Raw genomic sequence first — 26,615 nt, 5'->3', positions numbered from 1 at the left:
TGGCATGTCGGCTGGCTTCCAAGCGAAGATATCTTTGTTGTCCCGAAGAAAGTTGGTGAGCGCGAGTTCCTATTTTGCCGAGAGGTGAGCACTGATAGTTGCTGTCTTGGAGGTATCGCCTGTGCCTAAGTCGATTTGCTTGACGTCGGCTTCTTTTGGTGGTGCGATGATGCTGGGCTTTTTAGCCGGTATTTTTAATTCTTCTTGGCTTGTTTCTGCAGCGATTGTGGCTATTTCTTTTCTTCCATTGTCGGCTTGCGCTTTAGCTGCAATTTGGATCGCCTGAACGTCGCAGTCAAAAGCGCGCTTTAAATCGCTTCGAAGAGAAAGGATACCGTTGGGTCCTGGCATCTTAAGCAGTAAGTACGGATAATGTGGTATTGCCATGAATTTGGCCAGTGCTGGACGTCCGAGGATTGCATGATATGATGAATCGAAGTCGGCGACTTCAAATTTGATAAACTCTGTTCGGTAGTTTGAAGGAGTTCCAAAGGTAACAGGTAAAGTAATTTGTCCGAGTGGCATGGCTGCTTTGCCGGGTACTATTCCGTAAAAAGGTGTGCTTGTTGGCGTAATCATCCCGGCGAGTTGTAGTCTCATTTTCCTTAGAGTTTCTGAAAAGATGATGTTAAGTCCAGCTCCTCCATCGATTAGTACTTTGATGACGGTCATACCAGCAATAGTCGGATCTAGAACCAGTGGATAATGGCCTGCGTTTCCCACGCTAGTCCATTGGTCTTCTCTGGTAAATTAGATAGGATACTGCGACCAATTGAGGTATCTTGGTGTAGCCGGTTCTGCTGTCATAATGGTCCGCAGTGCTAGTTTTTCTTGATGTTTGCTTCTGCAATCCGGAGCCCCTGAGAAAATCACTGCTACCGTTCCTCTGGGTTTTTGGAATCCTTTGTCCTCGTGGTTGTCTTCTTCTCTTTTCTGATTGTCCTCTTTGGTGTTTTCCTTACTATCTTTTCTTGTGTATCGATCATTGAAAGTGTAGCAATTTCCGATGGTGTGCCTCCCACTAGGGTGCAATGGGCAACGTATGTTTTCAATGTCATCATATCTTCTGGGTTTGGAAAACTTCTTTGATTTGTCGGCCATTGCCACAGTATTGTCTGGTCTACGTTTTCTTTCTTGATGTCTGCTATTTCGGTGATTTTGCTTGTCTGGGTTGTCTTGGTTGCTTCTGTCCGGGAACCTCTCTCGTGTTTTTTCTTCTGCAGTAATCATCTTTTCTACTGTACGTCTGAATTCTTCATTGTTTCTCGGATTTTCTTTGCAGAAGTCTTGAAATTGCCATCTAGCCATGATTCTGTGAGAGAAAGCTTCAATTACTTCTTGTTCGGTTATGTCATGCACTTGAGCTTGTAGTTCGCCGAATCGTCGATAGTAGTTTCTAAGACTTTCACCTCCCTTTTGCTTGAGTCCTTTTAGTTCTGCATGAGTGATTGGGTGTGTAATGATTCCTATGAAATTCTCACAAAAAGCTCTTTGCAAATCCTCCCAATTTCTGATAGATCCTGGATTTAGTTTATCGAACCATTGGAGAGGCATGGCCTCCAGTGCCATGGGGAAGAAAAGGGTTTTGATATCGTTGTCTCCTCCGGCTAGTTCAATTGATTGTGAATATATTCTGAGCCATTGCTTTGGTTAAGTTTTGCCATCATACTTGGAGTGATTAGACGGTTTGAATTTGTGAGGTAATCGCACCAATGCGAGCCTGTTCGCGAAGCAGGGGAACCTGTCGTGTGCCTTGGTTTCTTTGAATTCAGATTCGGCGCCTTCCTCTGGCCAACTGTTGTTCTGATGGGAACAATCTTGCGAGGTTGTCTGGGTAGGTACCCTGCTCCTAGTCTTCCTTAGTTGTTCAAATCGGTGGCCTTGATTATGTTCCTTCCTACTTCCTCTGTCATGGCTTCCACCCGGCCCAAGTCTTTCGAAAGCGGATTTCCTTTGATTTTGATCTTCTTGCCGGTGGGTTGTTGATCTGGCGGGTAGTCTTGATCGAGCTTTCTCTTCATGCGTTCTCGGGATTGTCGATCGGAGCAAGTCCTGGAGCTGTTCATACTTCTCATCAGGATGCGAAGTTGCTTCGAGTTCTTCTAATGCTTCTCGAATCTTATCGTAAGGCGTATTCGCCGTGCGTCTTCCTTCGACTTCTCGTTGCGATTTTCTTTTGTCGTACTCAGCCAATTCTGACTCGTATCTGATCCAAGCTTCTCTGCGCTGCCTAGCACGGTGTTGGCGCCCTTGCTTCAACTTGTTTTTTCTTTCTCTAGCTTGTTTCTGACTATCTGTTTCTCCGTCGTAGCCCTGGGCAAAGGGTGATATGTTGGATTCTGATTCATCTGATGATCTGACATCGGGTGCTTCTGGGGGATTTAATGGTGACCGCGGTCGTCGAACCATGAGCACTTCTCGTGCATGAGTCGTTCTGTTATTGGCGTTAGTTTTCATGCTGTCGGAGTCGCTGATAACTTTAGTGGATGCTTCGGTGTCGTAGATCGAGTCTCCTTCTTGGTAAGGTAAAATAGCTGTTGTTGTTGTGCCGACTAGTTGGGTTCCGCTACCCTCAGGAACGGAATCTGGCCAGTGGATGATACAGTCCTGCGATGTTATCGTTAGCACGAGACCCTCCTGAGCTCCTGTCAGTGGTATCCCGAATCTTGGATTGAAAAGTCTTTCGACCTGTCCCTGATAGGATTTTGTCATGTTGTCGAGCCCAAATGGAAAAGAACTCGACTTCTCGAGAGAATTCTGGGGGTAATCCGAGTTGTTTTGGGTTGTGCTCTGGAATCTTGCCAAAAAAGAACTCGGTTTCTTGAAAGCACTCGGATAAAACTTCGCCTTGGAGCTTGAATTCGAATCGGATACGAGTGGTCGTGAAATCCAATTTGACTCGGATACTATGAGCTGCGCGAATCTTCTGGTGAGCTGATCCATTGCAGTTGTTGAAATAGGAACTTCTTTTAGATGATCTGGATCTTCGAGGAGATGGCTTTGAAGCTTGCCGTTGTTGTCTGCCTCGTAGATCCATGAGCCGAAGATGAAAGTTGATCCCGTCGGGAAAATTATGTTGTCGAGGTCCATCGAGCTCTCGGAAGCAAAGTCGTCGAAAGCCCCTACCTGGCGCGCCAGCTGTCGATGTTTTACCACCGATAGCCTGCCACGGGGGTACCCGGGGCAGTATGTTCGGGCTTCGGCGTATGCCGAACTCGATGGTTTACGCAAGAGACAGTCGATTTATCCTGGTTCAGGCCCTCGATCGTAGATCGAGTAATAACCTTACGTCCAGTCGGCCTTAGCCTTTGCGTTGGATTGATTATGATCTGCTCTGTTCTCTCTTTTGATAGGAGCATTGCCCTCCTTCATATAGTCAGGAGGCCAGAGTCCTAGTCGGTTTACAATGAGATTTTCTAGTAGGATTACTTGATAGTTCTACTACTAAAATTTATATGGGAAGAATCCTAGTTGAACTAGATCTTCTCTCTCCCTTGCGGGGTATCCTGTGGGTCCTGTATCGATAGTACCCTCCACAGCTTTGGTTGAATTTTGTGCGTCAGTCACTCCATCCTTCTCACCAAGCTCACTTGCGCCATCAATCTAAAGGAAAATTGAAAAAAAAATGTTCACTCTAGCAAGCCAGGAAAATCAATATACTAAAATGTCATGCCGCTTCTGTTATCAACACAGTAATAACAAACTAAAATACCAACTGAATAATACATACATGCCAGTTAATTTACACATTATGTAAGAACCCAAGGTAATAAATTGATCATCTTAATATTAATATCAAATCATCTCAGCTGTTTAAAAAGAAGCATTTTATAGCAACGAACAAATAACATAATGTTCAAATTGCCTCATAGAAACTAAATGGATAGAACCAACCTTATCCACCATGTCTTCAATTGCCTTCTTATCCCCAGCTCCAGCAAGAATGATGGTAATATCCTTAGATTTGTAACCTGCATTCAAACACTTGACTGGATGTAAGAAAATAAATAGTTTCATAAGGCATGAAACAGAACACACAAGATAGCCTTCTGGAGGTATCAATAGCTCGCAATATTCAATCATGTAATCACCTAACTACATTACAAACAGGTATTTATTTAATACTTTCTGACAGTTTAGTCGTATTGAATTTACAGTCTATAGTCACCAAAATACACAATATGTACCTTCTTGCGGGTGCCAAGCGTCTGAGGCTCGAAGTTATCAAGGTTCAACCCAAGTTCCTCAGTTATAACCTAGTTCAAGGAGATGTAAAAAAACAATAAAAGTGAATGAGGACTTTGTTCATCTCATAAGTGTGACACAGGCAAAGAAATAGCACTATGACTTACTTCTCCCCCAGTAAGGACATCAAGGTCCTGTAAATTGGCTTTCCTGCTCCCCCCAAATTCAGGAGCTTTGATCGCACAGACCTGCTTTTGATTTTTGATTAAATAAATCTGTACAAAAATCCGAGCAAGAAAGCATAAAGAGAGCTAAGCCAACCTTAACACGTCCACAAAGCTTGTCAGTAATCCAGGTATACAATGCTTCACTTTCTACATCTTCCACAACAATAAGCAGAGGTTTTCTATTCTGTCGAAGCAGAAAAATAGATGATTGTGCATTAGATTACAATTGAAGTCACAAGAAACCATTTTCAGCCATAAGCCTGTGAGACTAAACGAGCAAACAAATACCTTCTTAGCTAACTCCACCACTTTGATCAAGGGATCATTTAGTTCCTATAACGAATTGGATAAAGATATAATCAAAATAAATTAAAGATAGTGCAACAAAGCAACAAGAAAGCAAAGGAAATACTTACACTTTTGGATGGCAATAAAGTATGGAGAGATGTAACATTTGTCTAACTTCATGCCTTCCACAACTTCAAGGTCATTATGGAGAGTATTGCCATCATATCAGGCAATTCATGGATCATAAACAAAATATAAATTACTAGAAACAAATTCCCAGATGAGAAAATGTGGTACTGAAAGCTTCTCCCAGCATAGCTAATTATAAAAACAAAAACCCGATGATAACAATCCCTTGCGGTGTACAGAAAATGCAAATATGTACAAATTGAACACATTAACAACCTAAGGTGGGTATAAGACTGCAATATGGGAGTGTGTAAAATAAAATTTGGAGCCCCAAAACATAAATATATTAGCAAAACTGTCGGTACAGGAAACAAATCGAAATCTGTGACAGTCTTACTTCACTCGACACCTTCAGGTCTGATTAAAAGATAAACGGAGACGATAAGATTGGTATAATGCATTAGATATGCAAGCTAAGTTGTTTAGAGTACTCACAACAATGGTGATAACCCCCTCATTACCAACCTTCTCCATAGACTTTGCAATTAGCTCACTAATTCCCCTTCGCCAGTAATCTGATACAGTAGCCACCTTTGAGTGATATAAACAAATCAGCACAAATGTCTTAGGGATAACATAGCAGACATGTAAAAAATCTCTATAGTTTCTTGATTTGCTGCGGTCCAATAGTTACCTGGGCTATTTCCTCTGAGTCACTGATCATTCTTTCCATGTGTTTTAGGTTTACGACCGCAACATCAGAAGCCATTGAGGTACCACGCCTCAGATCCATGGCGTTCATCCCAGCAGCTAGGAACTTGTAACCCTCGGTGATACCCTTTGTCAGAACATGGGGCCCGGTCTGAAAGCGTTTGAACATTGAAGGAACTTAAGTAGACCCAATTAGAGAAATTATGCTTCACCACTCAGTCAATGATCTTTGCAGAATATATTTGAGTAGAGAAAACTATATAACAAAGAGTAAAGACAAACAAAGACTTTTCATTAACAATGCAGTAGCCTTAGAATCAAGACCGATGCAATAGGGCAAAATATATAAATGATATCCTGTCATGAAAAGCACAATGGCTACCTTACAACATCATGCGCCGTTCTGCGGCAGGCTTCTGCGGTGGCCCGTTTTCAGCCGCTTACGCATGCGGCGTTCTCGCGGCGGCTGCAATCTCGTTTGTTTGCTGCCTTGCATGGAAGGGAACACGCACAACCACGACTGAGGCCTTGGCGGCGGCGGCGACGATGGTGAGGTGGGACGGGTGGCAGGAACCGTCAGGAGGAGGAAGCAGGAACCACGGCTGCCCTGCCATGGCCGGCGATGGGGCTAGGGCCATGGGATCTGGGCTGTGGGAAGCCGCCCGTTGCGATGGCCGTGGCAAGGGGATGAGCCGCCCGTGGAAGCTGTGGCGGCGGTGGCGGAGTCGCCCGTGGCAATGGCGGTGGCGGAGGATGAACCGCGCGTGGAGATTGCAACGGCGGCGGCTCAGTCGCCCACGGTGGTGGTGGCGGCGCCCTTTGCTGCATCACTCGTGATGGGCTAGAACGGCGCCGTTGGGCTTTGTCTATCAGCCGCGTAAACCCGTTTTGGATATGCGGGCTGTCCTGCGAGCTAGCTCGCGCTCGCGGCGTGGTCTAGCCCAGCGGGCTCATAGCGTGACCCGCGCCGTCTGCATCTCTATATATGGGCCACTGTTAGGCCAGGACGTGGGCCTGTTAGGCTAGAATGGTCTTTTTCATTTTCCCGGTATTTTATTAGGTTTATTCTTTTCCAGAGAATGTGCAGTTTTGTAAAATACAAATGAATGTCCAAATGAAGTACAAAAATTATGAAATTAGACTATGGAATTCTTGAAAGTATATATTTCCATTTATACTAGAAAATCGTATAGGTTGTTAGTAAATTTAGTCTGTACAAAAATGGATCTAAAAAGGCTAGCTTATTTTTGTAGACTAATGGACATGCACGTGTGACATACACATGTCTATGAAAAAAAGCTGTCCAAATTGTCATTACAATAGATGTCGTATCTTGCATAAAATCAAAGGCTAAAAAATATACAAACCACATCTTAAAAACATAAGATTACTAACAATATTTGTTACTTCAGTCAAATCATGATCTTCTCCCGGTATTCCGATGAACAACATCTCACATCTGGAGCAACCTTGTTGTCCTATACATTGCCTACAGAAAATGAGGATGGCTATAGTGCTCCGAATGCCTTAGTGATGTGGAATGACCAATAGGTGTCAGTCAATAATATGCTAAGCCGAAGAAGAAGAAGAAAAAGGATGAGAATTTTCAAGCATGTACCCACCTTCACGGTGATTGAGTTGCTCTGACGGGGGGGCATGGGTGCAGCCTATCAGCAAGTTCCGCGGTCATGACAATCGGCCAGCATGTGCAGCGTTTGATGGCGGCTCGTCAACCTTAGTTTTCGATTCCTAAAAACCATTACAATTTATTTGGATTTATTTAATAGAAATTGATCAAAGCATTAATTTAACATCATGATCATTTTTAATAATGTTATATATTTGACCAATTTTGAGATAGATGTAACTTGCACGAATTGATTATATATATTGTATATGTATATATGACTTTATATTATATTGTTTGGAAAGATAAAACATAAAGTTTATGAAAAAGGAATATTGACTGAAACTATAGCAACTACCATCCCATAATAGTAGCTGACGATCCAATTGTATTATGCATAAAAAATTGGAATTATATACATGTACATAATGGAATAAGGGTACTATATGCACTCGGACACTCGACCAGCCGGAACTCATCAAACACTTGACCACTCAGCCAGTTACCTGGCCAATTGCCACTCGGTCACTTAACCTAGGAAAATATTGTTCACTCAGCTACTCGGCTAATACTCAGACACTCGATCGACTACTTAGAGCAACTTCAAGAGGTTAGTTAAAATAGATTCCCAAGTCTATAATTTATCCATCTTCTAAAATAAAATCTTCTAAAAAAGATATGTGTACTCCAACAGCCTCAGTAAACACATGTACGTGGAAGCAGGAATAGCAGAAGGTGCATGGGAAGGGAGATATCTCGTGCGGAAAGGAGGCGCGGAAAGTGCGGTATTTTCCGATATCGAGCGAGACTACCTGTCCATATTTAGCCAGCGATCTCTACGGAATGGACAGCGAGTAAATTTGCAAACGGGCTTAGAGAGTCTGTTGGTTTCCAAGTCGGTTTGGCAATTGATCACATGTCTAAAACCGGTTGGTAGGCCCTTCGATCATTTGGAAGCAGCTCCAGCCAAGCCTTTGGATCAAACCGCTATCAAACCGGCAGTTGGAATTGGCTCAAATTGTATTTCCTTGGGTTGGGTTGGATCACTGACGTGGCGGCTGGTAGGCTAGGTCGGCCGACCCCACCAAGTGGCCCCTAGTGGCCCTGCCATGTCGCACTTGCCTCTTGTGCTTGTTTTGATGAAATGTGATCAAATTTTCCTGCATTCAAATATTTTCTAAGTACAAGTGGAACTAGGTTAATTAAAAACAAAGGTCATCACATACTATGATGTTGATTATACCTTCATTTTAGGTGCAATGTTCATGGTCAAAATGGTGTTTAGTGACTATCAACAATGCTCATCACGGTCAGTTCGTGTTACAAACCAATGTTGAAATGACTTTTCACTGCCGGTTGGTAAACGAACCGTTGGTGATAGTCCATCATCACGACTGGTGGGGCCACTTCTGACTTGTTACGCGCTATCGTGTGGCTGACTGTTGGGGGCTTCCAAGATTAAAAGATTCTTTTGTTGTTTTTTGGCCCAAATTTTGAATTTATGTAAACCTTCATCACTGTTGGTTGGTGATGTGAACCAACGGTGATAACCGTTCATATCACCAATGACTTTCACCGCCGAGGGCCAGAACTGACGATGATGTGGGGTTTGGATCACTACTACAGAATGCTTAACTACAGCGGGCAATTTTGGTTTCCCGCGGCGGGCAAACGCGTCCGCCGCGGTGAGAAGGTCACGGTAAATCGTGAATCCACCGCGGTGGGTGCCAGTGCCCGCTGCAGTAAACCTATTAGCAGCGGCGGGCACTTTAGAACGTCCGCCACGGTAAAGCTGAGGAAAAAAACAAAAAAAAACCCAAAGCCCACCGGCGAGCCCATATCCCGAGCCCGCCAGCGAGTCCAATCCCAGCCCGCAACCCTAGTGCCGCCGGGATCTTCGCATCGTCACCGTCATCGTCCCTGGATCCGATTGCCTCCACCTCTTCACGCCGGATCCAGTCGGCCCCGCATCGGAGAGCCACGGCCCCGCTGCCGCCGGAGATGGGCAAGACCGGCCTCTACCTCCCAGATCCACCTCCCTGTATGGAAAGAGAGACGAAGGAAAGAGGGAGTGAGGGAGAGGAGCTAGGAGAGTTGGAGAAAGAGAGTGAGGTAGAGGATACGGCGGTGCCATTACCTCGATCTTGCCCGCGCCGCCAGATCCGCCGTCGCCGGTGGTGGAGGCGGCCCGCTGTCGCCGGATCTGGGCCGTGGATCCGCTTCGACACCGGAGAAGAAGGGGAAGGAGGCAGCCAGCCCACGCGCACCGCGCCGCCTCCGCCCGCTCGCCGCCGTGGCTCCACGCGACCTGCGCCGCCGCCCCGCGCGCCACCGTCCCGCGCGCCGCCGTGGCCCTGCGCGACCCGCCGTGGCCCCGCGAACCGCCTTGGGCGCCTCCGTGCGCACCACCGGAGTCGGGCGCCACCAGCGCCCTGCCGACGGAAGGAGAGAAGGACGACGGGGATGGAGGGGTGCGACGGAAGGAGAGGGAGGGAGGTGCGCGCGAGGGACGACGGAGAGGGTGCGACGGAAGGAGAGGGAAGGAGGTGCGGACTTGTTCGGTCTTTCGGTGGGAGGGAGTGGCTGAGGCAGAAAGGGAGACTGGGAGTGAAACCCTAAAGACTACGTATTTATATGTTAAGACGGCTATCGAGCTTCGTTGGGCCTTTTGGGCCACGGCCTTAACCGAGGCAGGTCTCATAGGACGTCCGCCACGGTAAATAAAAAATGCCCGCCGCGGTAAATCATGGGATTTACCGCAGCGGGCAAAAATAGGAGCCCGCCACGGAGTGCAAAAGTGGAACGCTGTGCAAAATCATTTTTGTTGTAGTGGATCCGGTGGTGATTAAGTAGTGCACATAGAGCTCCCATCTTTATAGTACGACTATCTATTATAAACCCGATCGTGCACTCTATTACACCTTGGCCGGCAAAAACAAAGCCCTAACAATATACATTTGCCTTGGGGTTTGCTCAGCTCCACAGCTTCTTCCTTAGGTTGAACACTTGCTTTGTGGTCATGACCAACATCTTCATCATCTTCAAGCTTTGCTCAAATCCATCAAGTAGACCCTAGCTTAACATACTCAATGAAAGCATTAGTCCACATGGTTAGCATTCAATTACCAAAACCAGACTAGAGATTTCAAATGGCCATCTCTGTCAATACCAATTTTCAAAGGTGGCCATTTAACTAGAGGTCGCCTGGTCATTTATGTAGGCGGTCTCTAGATGTGTCCACCCCTATTAATTAGAGAGGTTATCTCTTAAAATCGTTTTTGTTTTTTGGTTAATGGTTGACCATTATGTAGCCAATCACAAACCACATGTTGGAGAAATTCGTGCCTTTTTCCCCCAGAAAAAGAAGCCGAGAAATATCCATAGTAAGGATTAGTATCCACGTTGGAAGACTAGGAGCCCCATACGAGCATATATAAAGACATAACCATGTGAAACATTACGTACATGTCCACTGCTAGGCAAAAAGAGAAGATACACTGATAAGTCCAGACGTGCAATCACTGGTGGTGTTCTATTTTGTCTTCTTCTTTAAAAAAAAATGGCCTGACTTAGGAAGTGTTTAGTTGGCGAAATTTTTGACGAAATGGTACTGTAGCACTTTCGTTGTTATTTGGTAATTAGTGTCCAATCAAAGTCTAATTAGGCTTAAAAGATTCGTCTCGTGAATTTCGTCTAAACTGTGTAATTAGTTTTATTTTTATTTATATTTAATGCTTCATACATGCGTCAAAGATTCGATGTGACGAGAAATCTTGAAAAATTTTGTAAAATGAAGTGCAACTAAAACAGGCTCTTATACTCGAATATAAAATTGTAGTACGATCCATTGTTGAAGTAGAGACCAATTTCCAGCGTTGACTCATTTATTGTACTATTCTAGGCCGGCGACACTACTCAAACTTTGACTTTGGCCACAGGAGCGCGGGAAGGAAGTTGCTGTAGATACAACACACGAAACATTAGCGTTGCAGTTCCATTCCTGAACAACACATGCACCGCGACAACACAGAGGCAGAAGTTACCTGATAGCAGGAGATGAGCGAGGTGATGAACCCAAAGGCTCCTGTCACCCTTGGAGTGACCTTCTTGGGCGCCAACTGAAGAAGGCCGATGGCCACGACCACGTCCATGGCCGCCTTGACCAGGGCCAGGAGCCGTTCATCTGACTGCTTCATTTTGTTTTGGGTACTGCTCATTCTGCAAAATGGCCACATGATAAACACTTAAACAGGCGGAAAATTTAACTGCATATATACACTCCATGCCCTCATGTATGATCAGTCAGTGGCAGAAACGAAAGTATATATGTACCCCATATTTATCTGTGTTCCTCAGCTCTCTTGCAAGCTTCCTCATTGATCTCGATAGCCTTTTAAGCTCTCCAAGCTGAAAAGTTGCAGACACACAATCAGTACGGCCCTGTTTGCTTGAACTTATCAACATGGCTTATCAGCCATTTCTACGGTGTTTTTCTCTCACAACAAATCAGCGAACAATACTTTCAATCATGGCTTTTCAGCCAAGCGAACAGTACTTTCACATGGTGTAGAAAACTTGAAGCATAAGCATGCGAAGAAACTATGTAAATAGGTAATATAATATACCTCAACTAGACCTGCACAGACAGAAGAAGCCATCCAGCAGTACAGGGATATCCTGCCAACGCGGTCCGTCGCCTCCTTGTTCTACCAACGGAAGCAAGAACAAATCTGTCAAAAGGAAAAATGTATACACTATGCAGTTGATGAAGGCAACCAACCAAGTCTTTCCATCTGAACATACCTTGACTATCCCTGTTCGTCCTAACCACACAAATTGATCCAGGAACAAGAACATCGAAAGCAACGCATTTTTGGACTGCAATTGTAGAAGAACCCGCAGGTTAATTTGAACTGTCCTTTCCAAAACGAAGGAATTCTTCATGAACAGTACTGCGCGTAAATAAACGACTTACCTTGCCAAGCAGGACGAGGGCGAGAGGAGTCCCTTTAGCCGGCGGGCTGATAAGAGCATGCAGATCATTCACCCACTGGACATGCAACATCAAGCAAGCAATTAGACAAGCATCAGCTGCGTGCTGGTACACCGAGAACAATTGAACTGATACGGAGTTACGGACAGAAGATAATCATATCTGACTGACCTTGAGGAGCCGGAAAACTTTGCGAGCCAGGGTGGTCGATTTATCGACATCCTGCGCGGTGCCAGGCTGCCCGTTGCTTACGAACTTGGAGCCGTACTGGATCGCCCTGCAGATCTTGTCCCGAGCCTCGGCTTTGTTCAGGTACAGAACAACGAGGCCAAGCTCAGCTCGTGTGGCATCTAACGAGCTCATCTTCCTGTCCTCAACGAGAAGCGGACGCGCAAATTCAACAACTCAGAAAATTATAGCGATAGCATATCATCGTATATGTACAAGACACTAATCTTCATTCTTCAACGCGTGACGCTTATTTCGGTTATGAGGTGAAGTTTCGGTGACCAAAGCAAGCAGAGCAGGTGCGACAATGTGCAGACAACCATGAACCCAAGCATCCGAAGCATCAGTCCATCGCATCAGTACTAGCGTAGCATCACTTCTGAAGTAGCCTAACTATCCTCCATTGGATTGGACCAACGAAAACGAAACTCTGCAACATGACTGAAACCGAACCAAAACGTATGCAGGAAAGTGCAATTACCTCTCGCAGGAGAGATGAAACCGGGGAAATAATGAAAGAGAGATGAACTGGGAGACCAAGCAAGTGAAGGGGCAGGTGGATACTGGATAGAGGAGGGACGGCTACCGCTACCTGGTGTCAGCCGAGCCGTTCCAAGCAAAAGTCCTGGAGTTCCTCGGCTACTTCACTGCGCCACTCGATTTTGTGTGGATTGAGATGAGATGACAGGTACGTCCGCTAGGCGACAATTTGTAAAAATGGCACTCGAAACATCGGTCTTTTACAGATTTGATACTAGACCTATATTCATAGACACAAATAGATCAACTTGTCATCCACCCGAGTATCATCACATTCAAGGAGTCAATAGATTAACTTATCATCCACCCAAGTATCATCACATTCAAGGAGTCAATAGATCAACTTATCATCCACCCGAGTATCATCACATGAGTCAATCTTTCGAGCGTCATTTTGTAATTTTTTCACGACACTCACCCTCACTGCGCCACTTGCTGGGTCCGGGCTCGCTTTAGTGACGTGTACTGTCTGTCTGGGCCGGAATCGAACAAGTGATGTAATGTAAATGGGCCGATACGGGCCAGGGTCGTGACGACAGCGGCCCACGCGGCAGCCGCATTGGGTGAGCGAACGGTGGACCGGCGGGATAGGATACGGTGGCCGGCCGGCGGCGCACGCGGCGAGCCAGACCAATTACGGTGTCGAACAAGAAGGCCGAAGGCGGGGGCCGGGAGAGAGAGAGAGAGAGAGGCGTGCCCAGGCCGGCGCGGCGGTTGGGGACGGAGGGGTGGAGCCGCGGAAGCCGGCAGCAGCCTACGAGGAGGGTGACGGGAGCTAGGCGCGGCTCGCATGGGGAGGTGACGGCAGCGGCGGCGGAGGGGCCGCGTGGCGCCGTGGGGGTGGGCTCGCTGCTGGTTGAAAGGTGCGCGCCCTCCGACCTACAACCAACCAAACCGTCCCAAACCCAACCAAACCCTCCGCGCGCACACGCGGCCGCCCTCGCCACCGCTCGCCACCCACGCCCATGGCGTCCTCGCTCGTCTCGCGCCCGCACCTCACCCAGCGCCCGGTCCGCGCCGCCACGCTCGCCTCCCCTACCCACGCCCGCCTCGCGGCCGGGGCCGGGGCCCTTGGCGGGCGCGCCGTGCGCTGCCAGGCGCAGGCGGCGGGGGACTTGGACGCCCACTACATGCGGCGGTGCGTGGAGCTGGCGCGCAAGGCGGCCGGCTACACCAGCCCCAACCCTATGGTGGGCTGCGTCATCGTCCGCGACGGCCGCATCGTCGGAGAAGGATTCCACCCCAAAGCCGGCCAACCTCATGCTGAGGTAGCATGTCTTCCATTCTCGCTTTTCAATATTTTCTTTGGATGCTTATTCTCACAAAGGGAAGGGAAAAGGTTGTTTGGTGATCGTCATAAAGTGCAACGGAATCTGGCCATGTTGTTAGGCATCATCATTCAAGAGTATGTCCATTGTCCTTTGTAAGCAAAACTGTACTATTCGAGTTGTTATAACTTTTTAGCTAGCGAGACATTCGACACCAAACACGTTATTCATTAAACCTCAACTCTATGCAATTATGGAAAGTAAACGCTATTTTTTGGTTTGCACAGAACAAAGTGCTTATACTAGTATATGAAGATTAATGGAAACTTTAGTCTACCGCAACAAGTAAAGCTTGTAAAACAACCCATCATCCATTGGTTAGCTATCAATGTTCTAGGGGAAGCGACTAGTCTTGTCCTGCTTATATCTTTGTCAAACTTTGTGCGTGTCGCTTGTACCTTGTATCCCAGCACTCATCTCCTTTCTTTATGATGCTGTAAAACACTAAACTTTATGTTAAAGCTGTGAACATCATGGTGTATAAAAACAACCATCAACACTACATTAACCTCTAAAGAACAAAAATGTCAAGCTCTGTACGAGGAGGATAGTGACAACATCTTTTTTTTGTGAGAAAGGTTCTAGAAGAATGTGTAATCATTTGGTTTGGGAGGGACAGTGGATGCTGAATCTTGCTAGTCGACTCTCCTTGAAGATTCTCTCCTGTAAACAGTTTACATCACATTTCTATATTTAATCCTGCATTGTTACACTATAAGTATTTAATATTATGTTGGCTTAAGAGCTTATACATTGACAAAGTATCATTACGTAACATCATAACCTTGTATTGTGTTAAAATCATGTGTAGGTATTTGCACTGAGAGATGCAGGTAATTTAGCTGAAAATGCAACGGCTTATGTTAGCTTGGAGCCCTGCAACCACTATGGGAGAACCCCTCCTTGTACTGAAGCACTCATCAATGCAAAAGTAAAGGAAGTTGTTATGGGGATGACTGACCCAAATCCTATTGTCGCATCCAAAGGGATTGAAAAACTCCAAGGTGCTGGAATAAATGTGAGAGTGGGTGTGGAGGAAGCTTTATGCCGCAAACTAAACGAGGCTTACATCCATCGTATGCTCACCGGGAAGGCTTTTGCAACTTTGAGGTAAATATCCAACTCCAAGTATCTTCCTAATCTTCCAACTTTACTAAATCAGTGTTCACATTTGCTCTGAAGGAAATATTAAATAGACAGTGTACAGTTCATTTCTAGAGTTTGAAATGTGAGTTGGACGATAGATCCTATAACTAATTGTGGTCTGGAGGACTGTTGATAGCCCATTGCTTCATCTATTTGAGTAGTAATGTTCATTGTTGTTGTCTGCGTATAAAAATGTTCTCTATGGACCATTTGCGTACCATGTGCAATGTTCGTGATGATATTTATTTGTTATTATATGAATAACAGAGCTACACTCTCAATGAATGGAATTGTCACAAACCATATTGGGAAGGGAGCTGACCAGTCAGGTGGGTACTACTCGCAGTTGATGAAAGAATATGATGGAGTCATAATTTCAAGTGACCTGGCCAAGATGTCGAGCTTACCTTTGTCGCGCGAAGCCGGTGCAAATCAACCTCTCTATATCATCGTAGCACAGGGTGAAAATTCCCGACTACACATCCCATCTCTCAGCGAAGAGCATGCATCGAAGGTGATAGTCCTTGCTGATAGTCCTGTCACCGTGGAGCCAGCAGGAGTTGAAGTTGCAGTCCTTCGTCAGATAGACTTGGAGTCTGTTCTCCAACTTCTTGCACAGCGAGGGCTCTGCAGCGTGCTGGTGGATTTCAGAGAGGCCGGAGAAAGCTTCGCGTCGCTTCTGAACGACTTCCAGGAGGACAAGCTGGTGCAGAAGGTCGTCGTGGAGGTCCTGCCTTTTTGGCTCGCGAGCGAAGGGCTGAGCAACCTGGCATTTGGTGGCAGCCAATCGTTCCCGTTGAAAAACTTGGAGCACAGGGAGGTGAATGGGAGTTTGCTGCTGGAGGGCTATGTGTAGTCTCTCTTCTGTCGGAGATTGGTAGTCCCTATGGCAGCATTGTTTGTTTTCCCTCGTGTAAACAGATAGTCCTGTAATAGCCCTGCACTTTAACCATTACCTGCAGAGCCATGAGCCATGTGGGGTTCGTTTTATAGTATAGTTGAAAATCAATGCCATCCGTCTTTCATTTACTGACATGAAACCGGTGCCCTGTGATACTCCCTGTCTGCAAACGTCTGGTGATCTGAATGGTACCGTGCATTATTCCGATCACACATGCAACTACGTTCCCTGTCTGCAGTTGCCAATGGCACGGCAGGCTGGAGTAGAACGTGCAGACAGGTCCAGTTGCTTTGCTATTTCTCCTCCCAGCTCCAGGCGAGCTGCAAGCTGCATTTTTTAAAAACCTTTTAAAACACTTCTAAATTAATATTTCTCCTCCCAGTCTAGTTCCTTTTTTTTTACTCTTTTGGTCGTGCATGTGCGATTTACAAGCTTTTTTATTTTTACCTTTCTAAAATTAATATTTTAAAATAATCTATCCAGCTTGATTTAAACAGTTAGATTTGAAAAAGTTATAATACATTAATTTAAAAATACGGTAATGCTGAGAATCTTAAAAAAACCGAACGCTCTGCTTCGCGCTTGCTCCAGCACAGCGACCGACCCAACAAGCCCATCTACGCTCACTCCTCTGTCTACTCCATCTACACTGCGACAGCCATCAGAAATCCCCAACTCCTCGCTTCGCTCGTCACGGCTCACCGTGCCATCCGCCCATCCCAAGCCGCCATACTGCATTGAGTCACGCCACGTCTGCCGCCGCGCCGTGCTCCATCCCCCGCCGCACCCACTCTGCCTCGTGGCGCCTTGCCCCCTGCCCCTGCGCGTCGTGCCCCGTCCTACGCCGCGTCGAGATGCTGCCGACGCCGCCATTCCCCACCAGGAGGTGGTGGCCGCTGTCGACGCTAGCACCGCCGCGACACTCGACTACAGCTTGCGACACCACGAGATCCAGAGTGGCCAGATCCGAAGTGGCTGTACCTCGCGCTCCCTTCCTTCCTCGGATGTTGCAAGTGCATGTTGCAAGCTTATGTTTCAAGGGTTTCAGGTGTTTCATATGTATGTTGCAAGTGTTTTATGTGGATGTTGCAAAAGTAGATCGGGACGTTGCAATGGCTATATACGTATGTTGCAAGCGTCTGTTCAAAATGTTTCAGCTATTTCAGACGGATGTTGCATGCGTTTTATTTGGGTGCTGCATATGTTTCACACTTGTGTTGCAAATGTTTCATCTAGATTTTTTCACACATGTTGCAAGTGTTTCATCTAGATGTTGCATATGTTTTACAATGGCTACACACGTGTTTCCCTCGTATTTCAGACGTATATTGCAAGTGTTTCAACTATTTCGGACGTATGTTGCAAATGTTTCCTCTAGATGTTGCAAAAATGGATTTGGTGTTGCACATGTTGCAGTGGACCCCATCCGCTTGGCCGCTTGTATGGGCGTGAGTGTAGAGGGGGTCGAGCGGCAGGTGCGGGAACCGTGCAGGCGCAGTTCGAGACAGAATGGGCGTGGGACACGGAGCGGGCATGAGACACGGAGCGGCGCGGGACCCCACGTGAAGCATGCGTGTGGCACGGGCGTCCGGACGCTAGCCCCCGTCCGGGCGTTGGCTTTTCCCTTTAAAATATTATTGATTTAAAATCTCTATCTCCAACTAAAACATATAAAAGTATTCCGTACCCATGCGACACCGAGCGTCAAGCGCCGTCCGCCGCTCGAGTCGACCGCGCTCGTTCTTCTTCAAGGAAACACCGTCGCCCTGATCTCCATCATCAAGGTCTAGGACCTTTCATCGCTGGGCTGGCCACCACCCCAGCCCCATCGTCCCCGCTCCCAGTATCCCAGCTCGACCCGTCCAAGCTGTGCAAGTGCCTATGGGTGATTAGCTCCGAGGATAGGGTACTTCGCTACAGCAAGGTTACATGGGGGCACTGTATTACTTCTACCGTGGGTTTATGATGGTGGCTCAGAGGAATTGTTGATCTTGCAAAATGCTTGATGAAATGCAGTTAAGATTGTTTTGCACACATAAATTGATTTTAGGTTTATCATGCATTTGGGAACCATCTTACTGATTCAGTCATTGGGGATTACATCCTAGAGAAATCCAACGTTTACAAAATAGTGGTTTATTGCTTTGCAGCAGAGATGTATCATATCCATTTTTCAATTCAGATGAGTTAGTATCACCTCTTTAAATTATCGTTGTGTCAAGTTTCCATGTAAGCTAAGAATTATAGTCTATACAACTGCCCAGCTTCCATTGGAAAAAAATCTATTATGTATATAAATGGTTGGCTACATCAGAGAGGCTACATTTTGAAACATGGTTCTTTATTCCTTGCATTTCAAACATGGTTGCCCCATTTGGTGTCCTTGGACAGACCAAGTTCATTCAGTTTGTTCATTGCTCGATTCCAGTAACACTGGAGTTGTACATATGAGCCTATCTGTTCTGGCATATGAAAACCAGCTTTGATTTCTCAAACATAGCATGCATGAATTCTACCATCTGGACCCGATTTAGTCATTTTTTTGTGTAGTAGTTTAAATTACCTTTGCTTTGCTGCAAATAATCCTTTGTGGACCTGTAAATTTCTTCTCAGGAAAGCAAAGCATTCTGTATTGACTAACCTTACCTAATATGCTTAATCCTACAACAAAGAGGCACACGCCCATGTTTTTAGATATGTGCATTTTCTGCTTATGCTGTGATTGTTTCAATATCACCAATTGCCCTTTTTTTTATCTGAAATAGTAAAAGTGCAATGCTGATATCAATATATCATCACCAAGATGGCTTGTTTCAACAGATGGCTTCGAAACTTCAACGAGGAGGCTACCCTTCAAGCACACCGTATAGGGGATGCAGATAGATTTTTAGTTGGTCACTGGCTAGATGCCTTGTAATCTTCTTTGCCTTCAGTAGAGTTTCTTTGTTTGTACAGTAGTCTTCTCCCCCATGTAAGTATCTCTCCAAACTTTTGTTGCTTCTTTGTTTATAAAAGTTTTTCACCGTGGGGAAACCCCCCCCCCCCGTTTTTGCGTCAAAAAAAAATATCATCACCAAAAGGCTTTCAAAGACAAGGAAAAATTACAGGCTATTTGTCATGTGCCTTCGGATTAATATCCATTTATTTCAGATTAGTATCCATTGCCTTCAAATTTCACTAGGGGGAACGTTTCAAATTTGCTTTCTTTACCTGCAGATCCAGTAACCAGTTTGCTGCTGCCCACCTCCAGAAAGTCATCTACACCGCCAGGCCCACAGACAAGGTAAAGTTTCCTGTGTACTTGTGTAATTGCTTAGCTTCATGAACAATGTATATGTTCGAGAATGCACTACTCCTCTGTCCATACGAACATGATTCTAAAAAAATAGAGCCATCTGCCATCCAAACTTCTAGAGTCAGCATATCTATTCAGAACTTTAGCTTACACAATCCACTCCATACGTGTATATCTGTGAATTAATTTGTTTGTTTCGGACTACTTTAATAGTTTTCATAGTCTTTGGTACATCATTTGTTAGTCGTCGTTGGCAGTGCTCTCCGAACATATGAATGCCAACAATCTGAAATTGACTCATCTTCCTGGTAGTATTCAGGTTGCTTCTCTAGCTTTTATTTTTTTTTTGTTGAGGCCTCCATTTTTTCTATCAAAATCCAGTTAGGAGCAAGTAACGCTATGCAAATATATATATTTTTATGGTAGACAGAAACATGCATGACTGAGACGAATATCTTCAGATAAAAAATATGAGAAATTGATTGCAATAAGTCTTCTTTGCTGAAATTGATTTTAATCTAAAGGTGTTATCACCGGCAAATTAGTAGTTGTTAATACACTTCAGATGCATCACGCGTCGATACATATTTTTTTAGGATAATCAATAGTACTTTAACTTTAATAATTAACCAACAACAAATATGCAGGATACTTCTAACTACAGCTTGAGCCATATGCATGCTTCAGCTGCAAGAAGTCAAACGCCGCATCTTGGACTTGAAAATCTTCTGGATCATCTTTGATTGGTGACCAAATGCAGCATGGTGTCCATGCAAAGCACGTTCTCCTGATCGAACTATTGAGAGATTATATTCTTAATTGTATAATATATTGTAAAACATGTATTGTGAAACATAAACTTATTATGATTAAGGTGAATGCTCTCGTGTGTTGCATATATGGCTAGAGAATAATAAAATGATCGTTTATGTTCCATGTGATTTTGAGTCATATATTCCTTGTTAAACTTTTGTTTCAAGAACAATGTCGTGTAACACCGTTTATATTTATTCGAATATTATATTTAGGTTTGTATATACGGCCGTTTGTACATGGCGTTCATCCTGAACGCTTGATGGCTAATCAATTATGTGTGAGATATTAACAAATGACGCGCTCAGGCAATCACCATCGCTCGCAGTCATGTAGTGATGCGATAGGTCATGAACAGGGCGCAGGATCACAGAAGAACCAACGCCAGGGACAGCAAAGCGTTGGAGGCCCACGTGCCCCGCGCTGTTAACCCGGCAGCTGTCGCGGGCCCGGCCCAAATAAAACTGAGCTCCCGTTTTCTTCGCTTCCGCCCCACCTGCTCGAGACCACTGTGACCAGTCGCCAGTCACCACCTCTGCCCAGCGCTCGCTACTTCGCTAGTCACCACCATGGCGTCGGAATCTGAGGTCTACAGCTGGGAGCCGCACCCGCTCCACCCCGTCGGCACTGAGCCGCTGCAGGAGATCGCCGTGGACTACTGCCCGGAGGCGTGCCTCGAGGAGCGCCACGCGGGCGAGATCCACGTCACCTACGACGCCCGCGGCGGCGCGCGCTGGCGCTCCAAACGCCGGTTCCGCCCCGGCAGCGCCGTGGCCACCACGATCCGCGCGCCGGCGGAGGACACGTCGGGCCTCAACTACAACATCTACCTGTCCTCCCTGGAGGGCTCCAAAGATCAGGACGAGATCGACTCCGAGTTCCTCGGCCACGACAAGCGCGCCGTCCAGACCAACTACCACGTTGGCGGAGACGGTGGGCGGGAGAAGATCCACGCGCTCCCCTTCGACTCCTCCGACGGATTCCACCACTACGCCATCGCCTGGGACGCGGCCGCCATCGAGTGGCGCGTCGACGGCGAGCTCGTCCGCCGCGAGGAGCGGCGGGAGGGGGAGCCGTGGCCGGAGAAGCCCATGTACCTGTACGCCTCCCGGCCTCCGTGTGGTACGCCAGCTACATCGCCGACGGGGCGTGGACCGGCACGTACCACGGCCGCGACGCGCCCTACGTCTGCAGCTACAAGGACGTCAGGGTGCCCACTGGCAAGGATTTAGTGGAAGAGGAAGAGCATCAAGATGCAGATGCCACTGATGCGCCCGCTGACGATCCTGAAGCCGACGCCGCCGCTGATGCTGCGGCGGCGGCGGAAGAAGAGAAGGACGCCGGAGCCGGTGAAGTTTAGACCAATTCCGTTCAGCTTCGTAAGTTGAGCTTATAATAAAGTTGAGGCCCAATATGAAAAGAGCCCAACCTAAAAACCCGTTCGGCCCGAGTAGGCTTGCTGCCTGACGGATGCGGCTAGGCCAGTAGGCCCCATCAGCATCCCGACAACACAAGCCACATCCACACCTGTCTCGGCTCGACTCCGGCGAGCGCGATGGACGCAAACGTGGCGCTGGCGCTGCTCTCCTCCTGCTCGCCCTCCACTTCCGCCGCCGCCTCCTCGCTCCTCCCTCGTCGCCGCTGCCTGGCCTCCCGCCGAAGAGCAAGCTCCCGAGCCACCATCAGTAAGCTTGCCTCCCCACTCGCCCACCACTGATTAACCTCCCTGGTATTCGCGCCGATTTAATTTCTCCGCTGTGATGTGCTGCGCCGATTCAGTTTCTGTGCTGTGCTGTCTCGATTGATTCTAGACTTCTAGTAGAATCAACGAGAATTGTGGTTGAACTAGAATGGTGAATTTGCTGCTGGCGGTCGAGTGCTGAGAGACATTGGGTTTGGCCGTTTAGTACCGTTGGCTGCGTAGCTTTTATGCACGACAGATTCCAGCCCCAATTCGTGTCACCTTAGATTCAGAATGCATGTGTCGTACTATGGAGTTTGCAGTTTTCGATTACCTTAATTGTTTGCCTGTAATTGGGTTTGTCGTGCGTCTCGCAGTGGCGGCGTTGGGCGATGACCCAATCAGGGAATGGATTCTTACAGAAGGGAAGGCCACGCAGATAAAAGGGATCAGGTCCATTGGTGGTGGCTGCATTAACTCTGCTCAGCGCTATGATACTGACGCGGGGCCCTTCTTTGTGAAGACTAATAGGTGCGCTCAAAGAAAATCTATCTTCTGAACTTATAATTGTTGCCATGAGATTGTGAATACCAATAGGTAATGATGCTTTCGGTTTTGTTTTGACAATGATGGAATTAACTACTTTTTATGTTCCAGCCGCATTGGTCCAGAAATGTTTGAAGGGGAAGCTCTTGGTTTGAAGGCAATGTATGACACAAAGTCAATCCGTGTTCCTTTGCCATACAAGGTGAGAGAAGTGGCAGCAGATGCTGGAATATGTACAACTGCAAACGTGGAATGCAATGACATTGCTGTTGTGATACTGTTACATGACCGGTACTGTGATGCCCATACATGATGGGAGTACTCGTATAGTGACTGAAATCTTCAGTACTGGCCATTTATGCTGCGAGTTAATTAGCATACATATTTCCTTTCGTCCCACTGATGTAGAGACTGCTAATCATCTAGTAGTACCAATGTCTGCTGATGGTAGGGATGTTAGTTCACTTGTTTCAGTAGTTCTCTGCATCACTTGTTGTCTTCAACTTTAATCCTTTTTATGCCTGTCACTAGTATAGGTTGGGTCATTACCTACCGGTGGTTCTTTCATTATCATGGAGTTTATTGAATTTGGTCCTTCAAGGGGAGATCAGGTAACTATATACCAAATACTTTTGAACTTTGATTCACCTCTCTTTCCTTTATAATTAACATAACTCTTTTTGTCAGTCAGTTTTGGGAAGGAAGCTTGCCGAAATGCATAAGGCTGCTAAATCTGATAAGGGATATGGTTTTCATGTTGAGAATACTATTGGAAGGTAGTATCGTTTGATGAAACATGGTCTTAATTCAGGTGTATCGGAAGTTGAGAACTCCTCTGTCAGTCTCCCTAATCCACCTGTTTTGTTATTGCAGCACTCCACAAATTAACACTTGGACTGATGACTGGATTGAGTTTTACTCCAAGCATAGATTGGGTTACCAGTTGGAGTTGGCATCGAGACGATACGGAGATTCCGCCATACTCGAAAAAGGTACAGTTGGAAAAAGACGATTAAGTTGGTATTTATCATTTCTCTCACGGTCTGCCATTGTTCTTAGCTAAGTTTTGCTAATAGTGTAGTAACTGATTTTTTTCTATTCCTTTTTGCATAAATTCCTATGCACAGGTCAGCGATTGATCATGAATATCCGCCCACTTTTTGATGGAGCTGTTATTGAGCCCTGCTTGCTTCATGGTGATCTCTGGAGCGGAAACATAAGCTCTGATAGCAATGGGGATCCTGTAATATTGGATCCTGCTTGCTACTGTAAGTAAAATTGACTGATTTTAGCATTCAAATTCAGGATCATGAGTAGTGGTTGCAAAAGGATGAATTTACTTGATTCTTTCAAGTAATTTTCATCAAAGGTATTCTATTTTAAATATTCTGTTGCTGAAGTTCCCACAATGTGTTGCATAAGTTACAAGCAAACAATTTACAAAGACACGATTACCGGTTCTTCAACTGCAGATGGACACAACGAGGCAGAGTTTGGGATGTCCTGGTGTGCTGGATTTGGTGGGGACTTCTATAATGCCTATTTTCAGGTACCCATTGATTTTTGCTGAAGATTTGGTTGGAGCACCGACTAGGGCGCACGTGCAAACGGATAATAGGCATACTTAACAAACCACCGTCCGAGGTTAATGGTTACGGGTCAGATTTGTTTTGTGGAGTTACCTTTTGTTGGCCTATAAAGTCCCAGACCTGAAAACTCTAGCAGGAAGGTTCCTTTGGTAAAGAATGGTGTCAACAACAGAGTTATTGTCTTACACCATCGTATAAGGCGGTCGTGTTGGCGTGGAAATTGCTTACTTGTTTTGTAGGCAATATCTTTCGAGCACTGGCACAAAATAGAGTTACCACCTCCAGCTTTGCTTCCTGAGTGCTTGTCTTTCTCTAGTCCTACTAAAATTCCAAGCCTTGTGGTCGGTGGATTACTCAATTCTTCACTATTTTGATGGAGACATTAACAGTACTTTTACTCTTACTCTAATACAGGTGATGCCGAAACAGCCAGGGTTTGAGAAGAGGAGGGACCTCTACCTCCTCTACCACTACCTGAATCACTACAATCTTTTGGCTCCGGGTACCGTTCATCAGCTATGTCCATAATCGAAGACTACTTATATGTGCTGGCGGCTTAGTTTCTTCTGTTTATTCTCACATGAAAATAGAAGCAATGATGTACCTGTGCATAACATGTTCCATAGCTATCCCTCTCGGTATGCTGTGGATTCGCTCCCTGTAAAATCTGTTAGCTCTTTGCGTGCATAACCTCATGCTACACCACTATATCAGTCACTGAACAAAATCTTCGTATGTGCAAATAAATATCTCACTGCGGATCCATTTGGACACGTTTTATTTGTGCCTCTGAAGGATAATAATGTATTTCTTGGTCCCAGTAATCCGCCCGTGTGGTGGAGAATCACGATTCGGTCCCAGGAAGAAGGAGTCAACGTAATAGTGATCCTCTGACCCATCAGGCCAGTCAGCCGAAACAACACCAGGCGGCGGATATATGCTCGCGACCTGGATATTCTTAACAACGTTAGTGAAAAGGCTTCCGCGCACTAAGACATTCTTAACCACCGGTGAGCACCTAACGTGGCGGCCTCCCATTCGACCCCTGCCGGAAAGGCTTCAAAAGTATAGTTTTTTGTCGCTCCCTGTGCTCCCCAGCTAATCCTTAGCGATGCAAGCAAATCAGACGCGTCGTCCCAAGTTTTTCCACCACCTACTCCGTCGTTTTTAAACCCTCGCGCTCCTGGCATCGCAATGGCCGTGGTCGTAGCCGTAGCAACCGGAACTGGCATTGCTCACTTGCATTTCCTGCACGTTTTTTGCTGCCGGAAAGCCCTGGTGTCGCCGGCGAAGAACAGTGTGTCCGGCGCAGATGGAGCGGGAGCAGGAGCAGGTGCAGGAGGCGGGCACAGCACAGCAACTGCTCGGGAGGCGCGTGCGCGCGGACACGCGGCACCCGGTGTACCGCGGCATCCGGTACCGCGGGGGCAAGTGGGTGTCGGAGATCCGGGAGCCGCGCAAGTCCAATAGGATCTGGCTGGGCACGTACCCGGCGCCGGAGATGGCGGCCGCCGCGTACGACGCGGCCGCATTGGCGCTGCGGGGAGCCGAGGCGCTCAACTTCCCCGGCGCGGCCCTGTCGCGGCCCGCGCCGGCGTCGTGCTCCCCCGACGACATCCGCGCGGCAGCCGCCGCTGCCGCCGCGGTGATCGCCCGTTCCCACTCGCCCCAGGCGGGCGTAGCTGCTGCTGAGAGCGCGTCGTCGTCCGGTGCCGGAGCACCGAGCGGGCGGCAGGCGTATCGTGGACGAGGACGACGTGTTCCAGGTGCCCCGGCTGCTGGCGAGCATGGCCGAGGGGCTGATGATGAGCCCACCGGGGCTCGTCGGCATCTTGTCGCCGGAGGAGGACGGCGTGGTGAGCCTGTGGGATCACTCGTGAACTCAACCATGCATGCATTGCATCCTGACGTGGACGTGAGCGTCAACGTACAGATGATGTCCTTTGCTGCTCTGCATGCACAGAACAGATGCACTTGTGGATCAGGATCAGCTAGGTAGCCGTGGCCAAGTTACGGCGGAGTTGATGCTGCTGATACTCTGCCACCAGATCGCTGAACACATGCATCTGTAACTCCAGTACCGGTCCGCACTCGTGTCCCGTACCCGGGCTCTGCACACTTCGCTGGAGATCAGAGGCTCCAAGCAGGGCAGGGCAGGACAGAGAGCATGGACGAGGCGTGTCCCAGATGTATATACAGCCGTGCAGTGCAGCTAACATAGGAGTAACTCCTCAATCCTATCGCTACTACTATAGGAGTACCAGTGCACTGGTACGTTGCATTGCAAGATCTGCCCCCCATCGCATCGGCCAACATGTAACGTGCTCAAATCTGTACCAAAGGTTCATCGCCATCATCGGCCAGCATGCACTGTGTTTTCATGTGGCA

The 26,615-nt window shown here is 47.0% G+C and overlaps 2 protein-coding genes, 1 long non-coding RNA gene and 3 pseudogenes across 3 annotated transcripts; 4 read left to right on the top strand and 2 right to left on the bottom strand.

The window, feature by feature from the left end:
* Nucleotides 1-4,828: 4,828 nt before the first annotated feature.
* LOC136509287 (uncharacterized) lies at nucleotides 4,829-5,650 on the bottom strand. Its single transcript, XR_010772304.1, has 3 exons — nucleotides 5,524-5,650; nucleotides 5,325-5,404; nucleotides 4,829-4,891 (listed from the first exon to the last, which is right to left on the bottom strand). It is a non-coding gene; the product is annotated as an uncharacterized lncRNA (long non-coding RNA).
* Nucleotides 5,651-10,548: 4,898 nt separating this feature from the next.
* On the bottom strand, nucleotides 10,549-13,006 carry LOC136509276 (peroxisomal membrane protein 11-1-like; annotated as a pseudogene).
* Nucleotides 13,007-13,760: 754 nt separating this feature from the next.
* LOC136450458 (riboflavin biosynthesis protein PYRD, chloroplastic) lies at nucleotides 13,761-16,427 on the top strand. Its single transcript, XM_066450902.1, has 3 exons — nucleotides 13,761-14,196; nucleotides 15,068-15,366; nucleotides 15,670-16,427. Exons 1-3 carry the CDS (start codon nucleotides 13,894-13,896, stop codon nucleotides 16,256-16,258), a joined length of 1,191 nt encoding a protein of 396 aa, XP_066306999.1. The 5' UTR covers nucleotides 13,761-13,893; the 3' UTR covers nucleotides 16,259-16,427.
* Nucleotides 16,428-20,693: 4,266 nt separating this feature from the next.
* Nucleotides 20,694-22,004, top strand: LOC136450473 (xyloglucan endotransglucosylase/hydrolase protein 31-like; annotated as a pseudogene).
* Nucleotides 21,767-25,005, top strand: LOC136450466 (protein-ribulosamine 3-kinase, chloroplastic-like). Its single transcript, XM_066450914.1, is given in 10 exon segments — nucleotides 21,767-22,096; nucleotides 22,470-22,623; nucleotides 22,750-22,840; nucleotides 23,175-23,249; nucleotides 23,326-23,414; nucleotides 23,512-23,630; nucleotides 23,766-23,906; nucleotides 24,111-24,187; nucleotides 24,642-24,714; nucleotides 24,717-25,005. Coding segments are annotated over 10 exon segments (1,020 nt in total). The 5' UTR covers nucleotides 21,767-21,966; the 3' UTR covers nucleotides 24,788-25,005.
* Nucleotides 25,006-25,064: 59 nt separating this feature from the next.
* On the top strand, nucleotides 25,065-26,258 carry LOC136450481 (ethylene-responsive transcription factor ERF027-like; annotated as a pseudogene).
* The last annotated feature ends 357 nt before the right edge of the window (nucleotides 26,259-26,615 follow it).

The sequence above is a fragment of the Miscanthus floridulus genome, chromosome 1 (assembly GCF_019320115.1).
Source record: "Miscanthus floridulus cultivar M001 chromosome 1, ASM1932011v1, whole genome shotgun sequence".
Classification (NCBI taxonomy): domain Eukaryota; kingdom Viridiplantae; phylum Streptophyta; class Magnoliopsida; order Poales; family Poaceae; genus Miscanthus; species Miscanthus floridulus.
Note: the sequence above shows the minus strand (reverse complement) of the source record. Positions and strands in the feature narration are given on the sequence as shown.

Bases quoted from the DNA above. Each gene is read 5' to 3' on its own strand.
- LOC136450458 (XM_066450902.1), top strand. From the start codon at position 13,894: ATGGCGTCCTCGCTCGTCTCGCGCCCGCACCTCACCCAGCGCCCGGTC. The intron at 14,197-15,067 runs GTAGCATGTCTT...AATCATGTGTAG, and splicing joins CCGGCCAACCTCATGCTGAG to GTATTTGCACTGAGAGATGC. The intron at 15,367-15,669 runs GTAAATATCCAA...TATGAATAACAG, and splicing joins AAGGCTTTTGCAACTTTGAG to AGCTACACTCTCAATGAATG.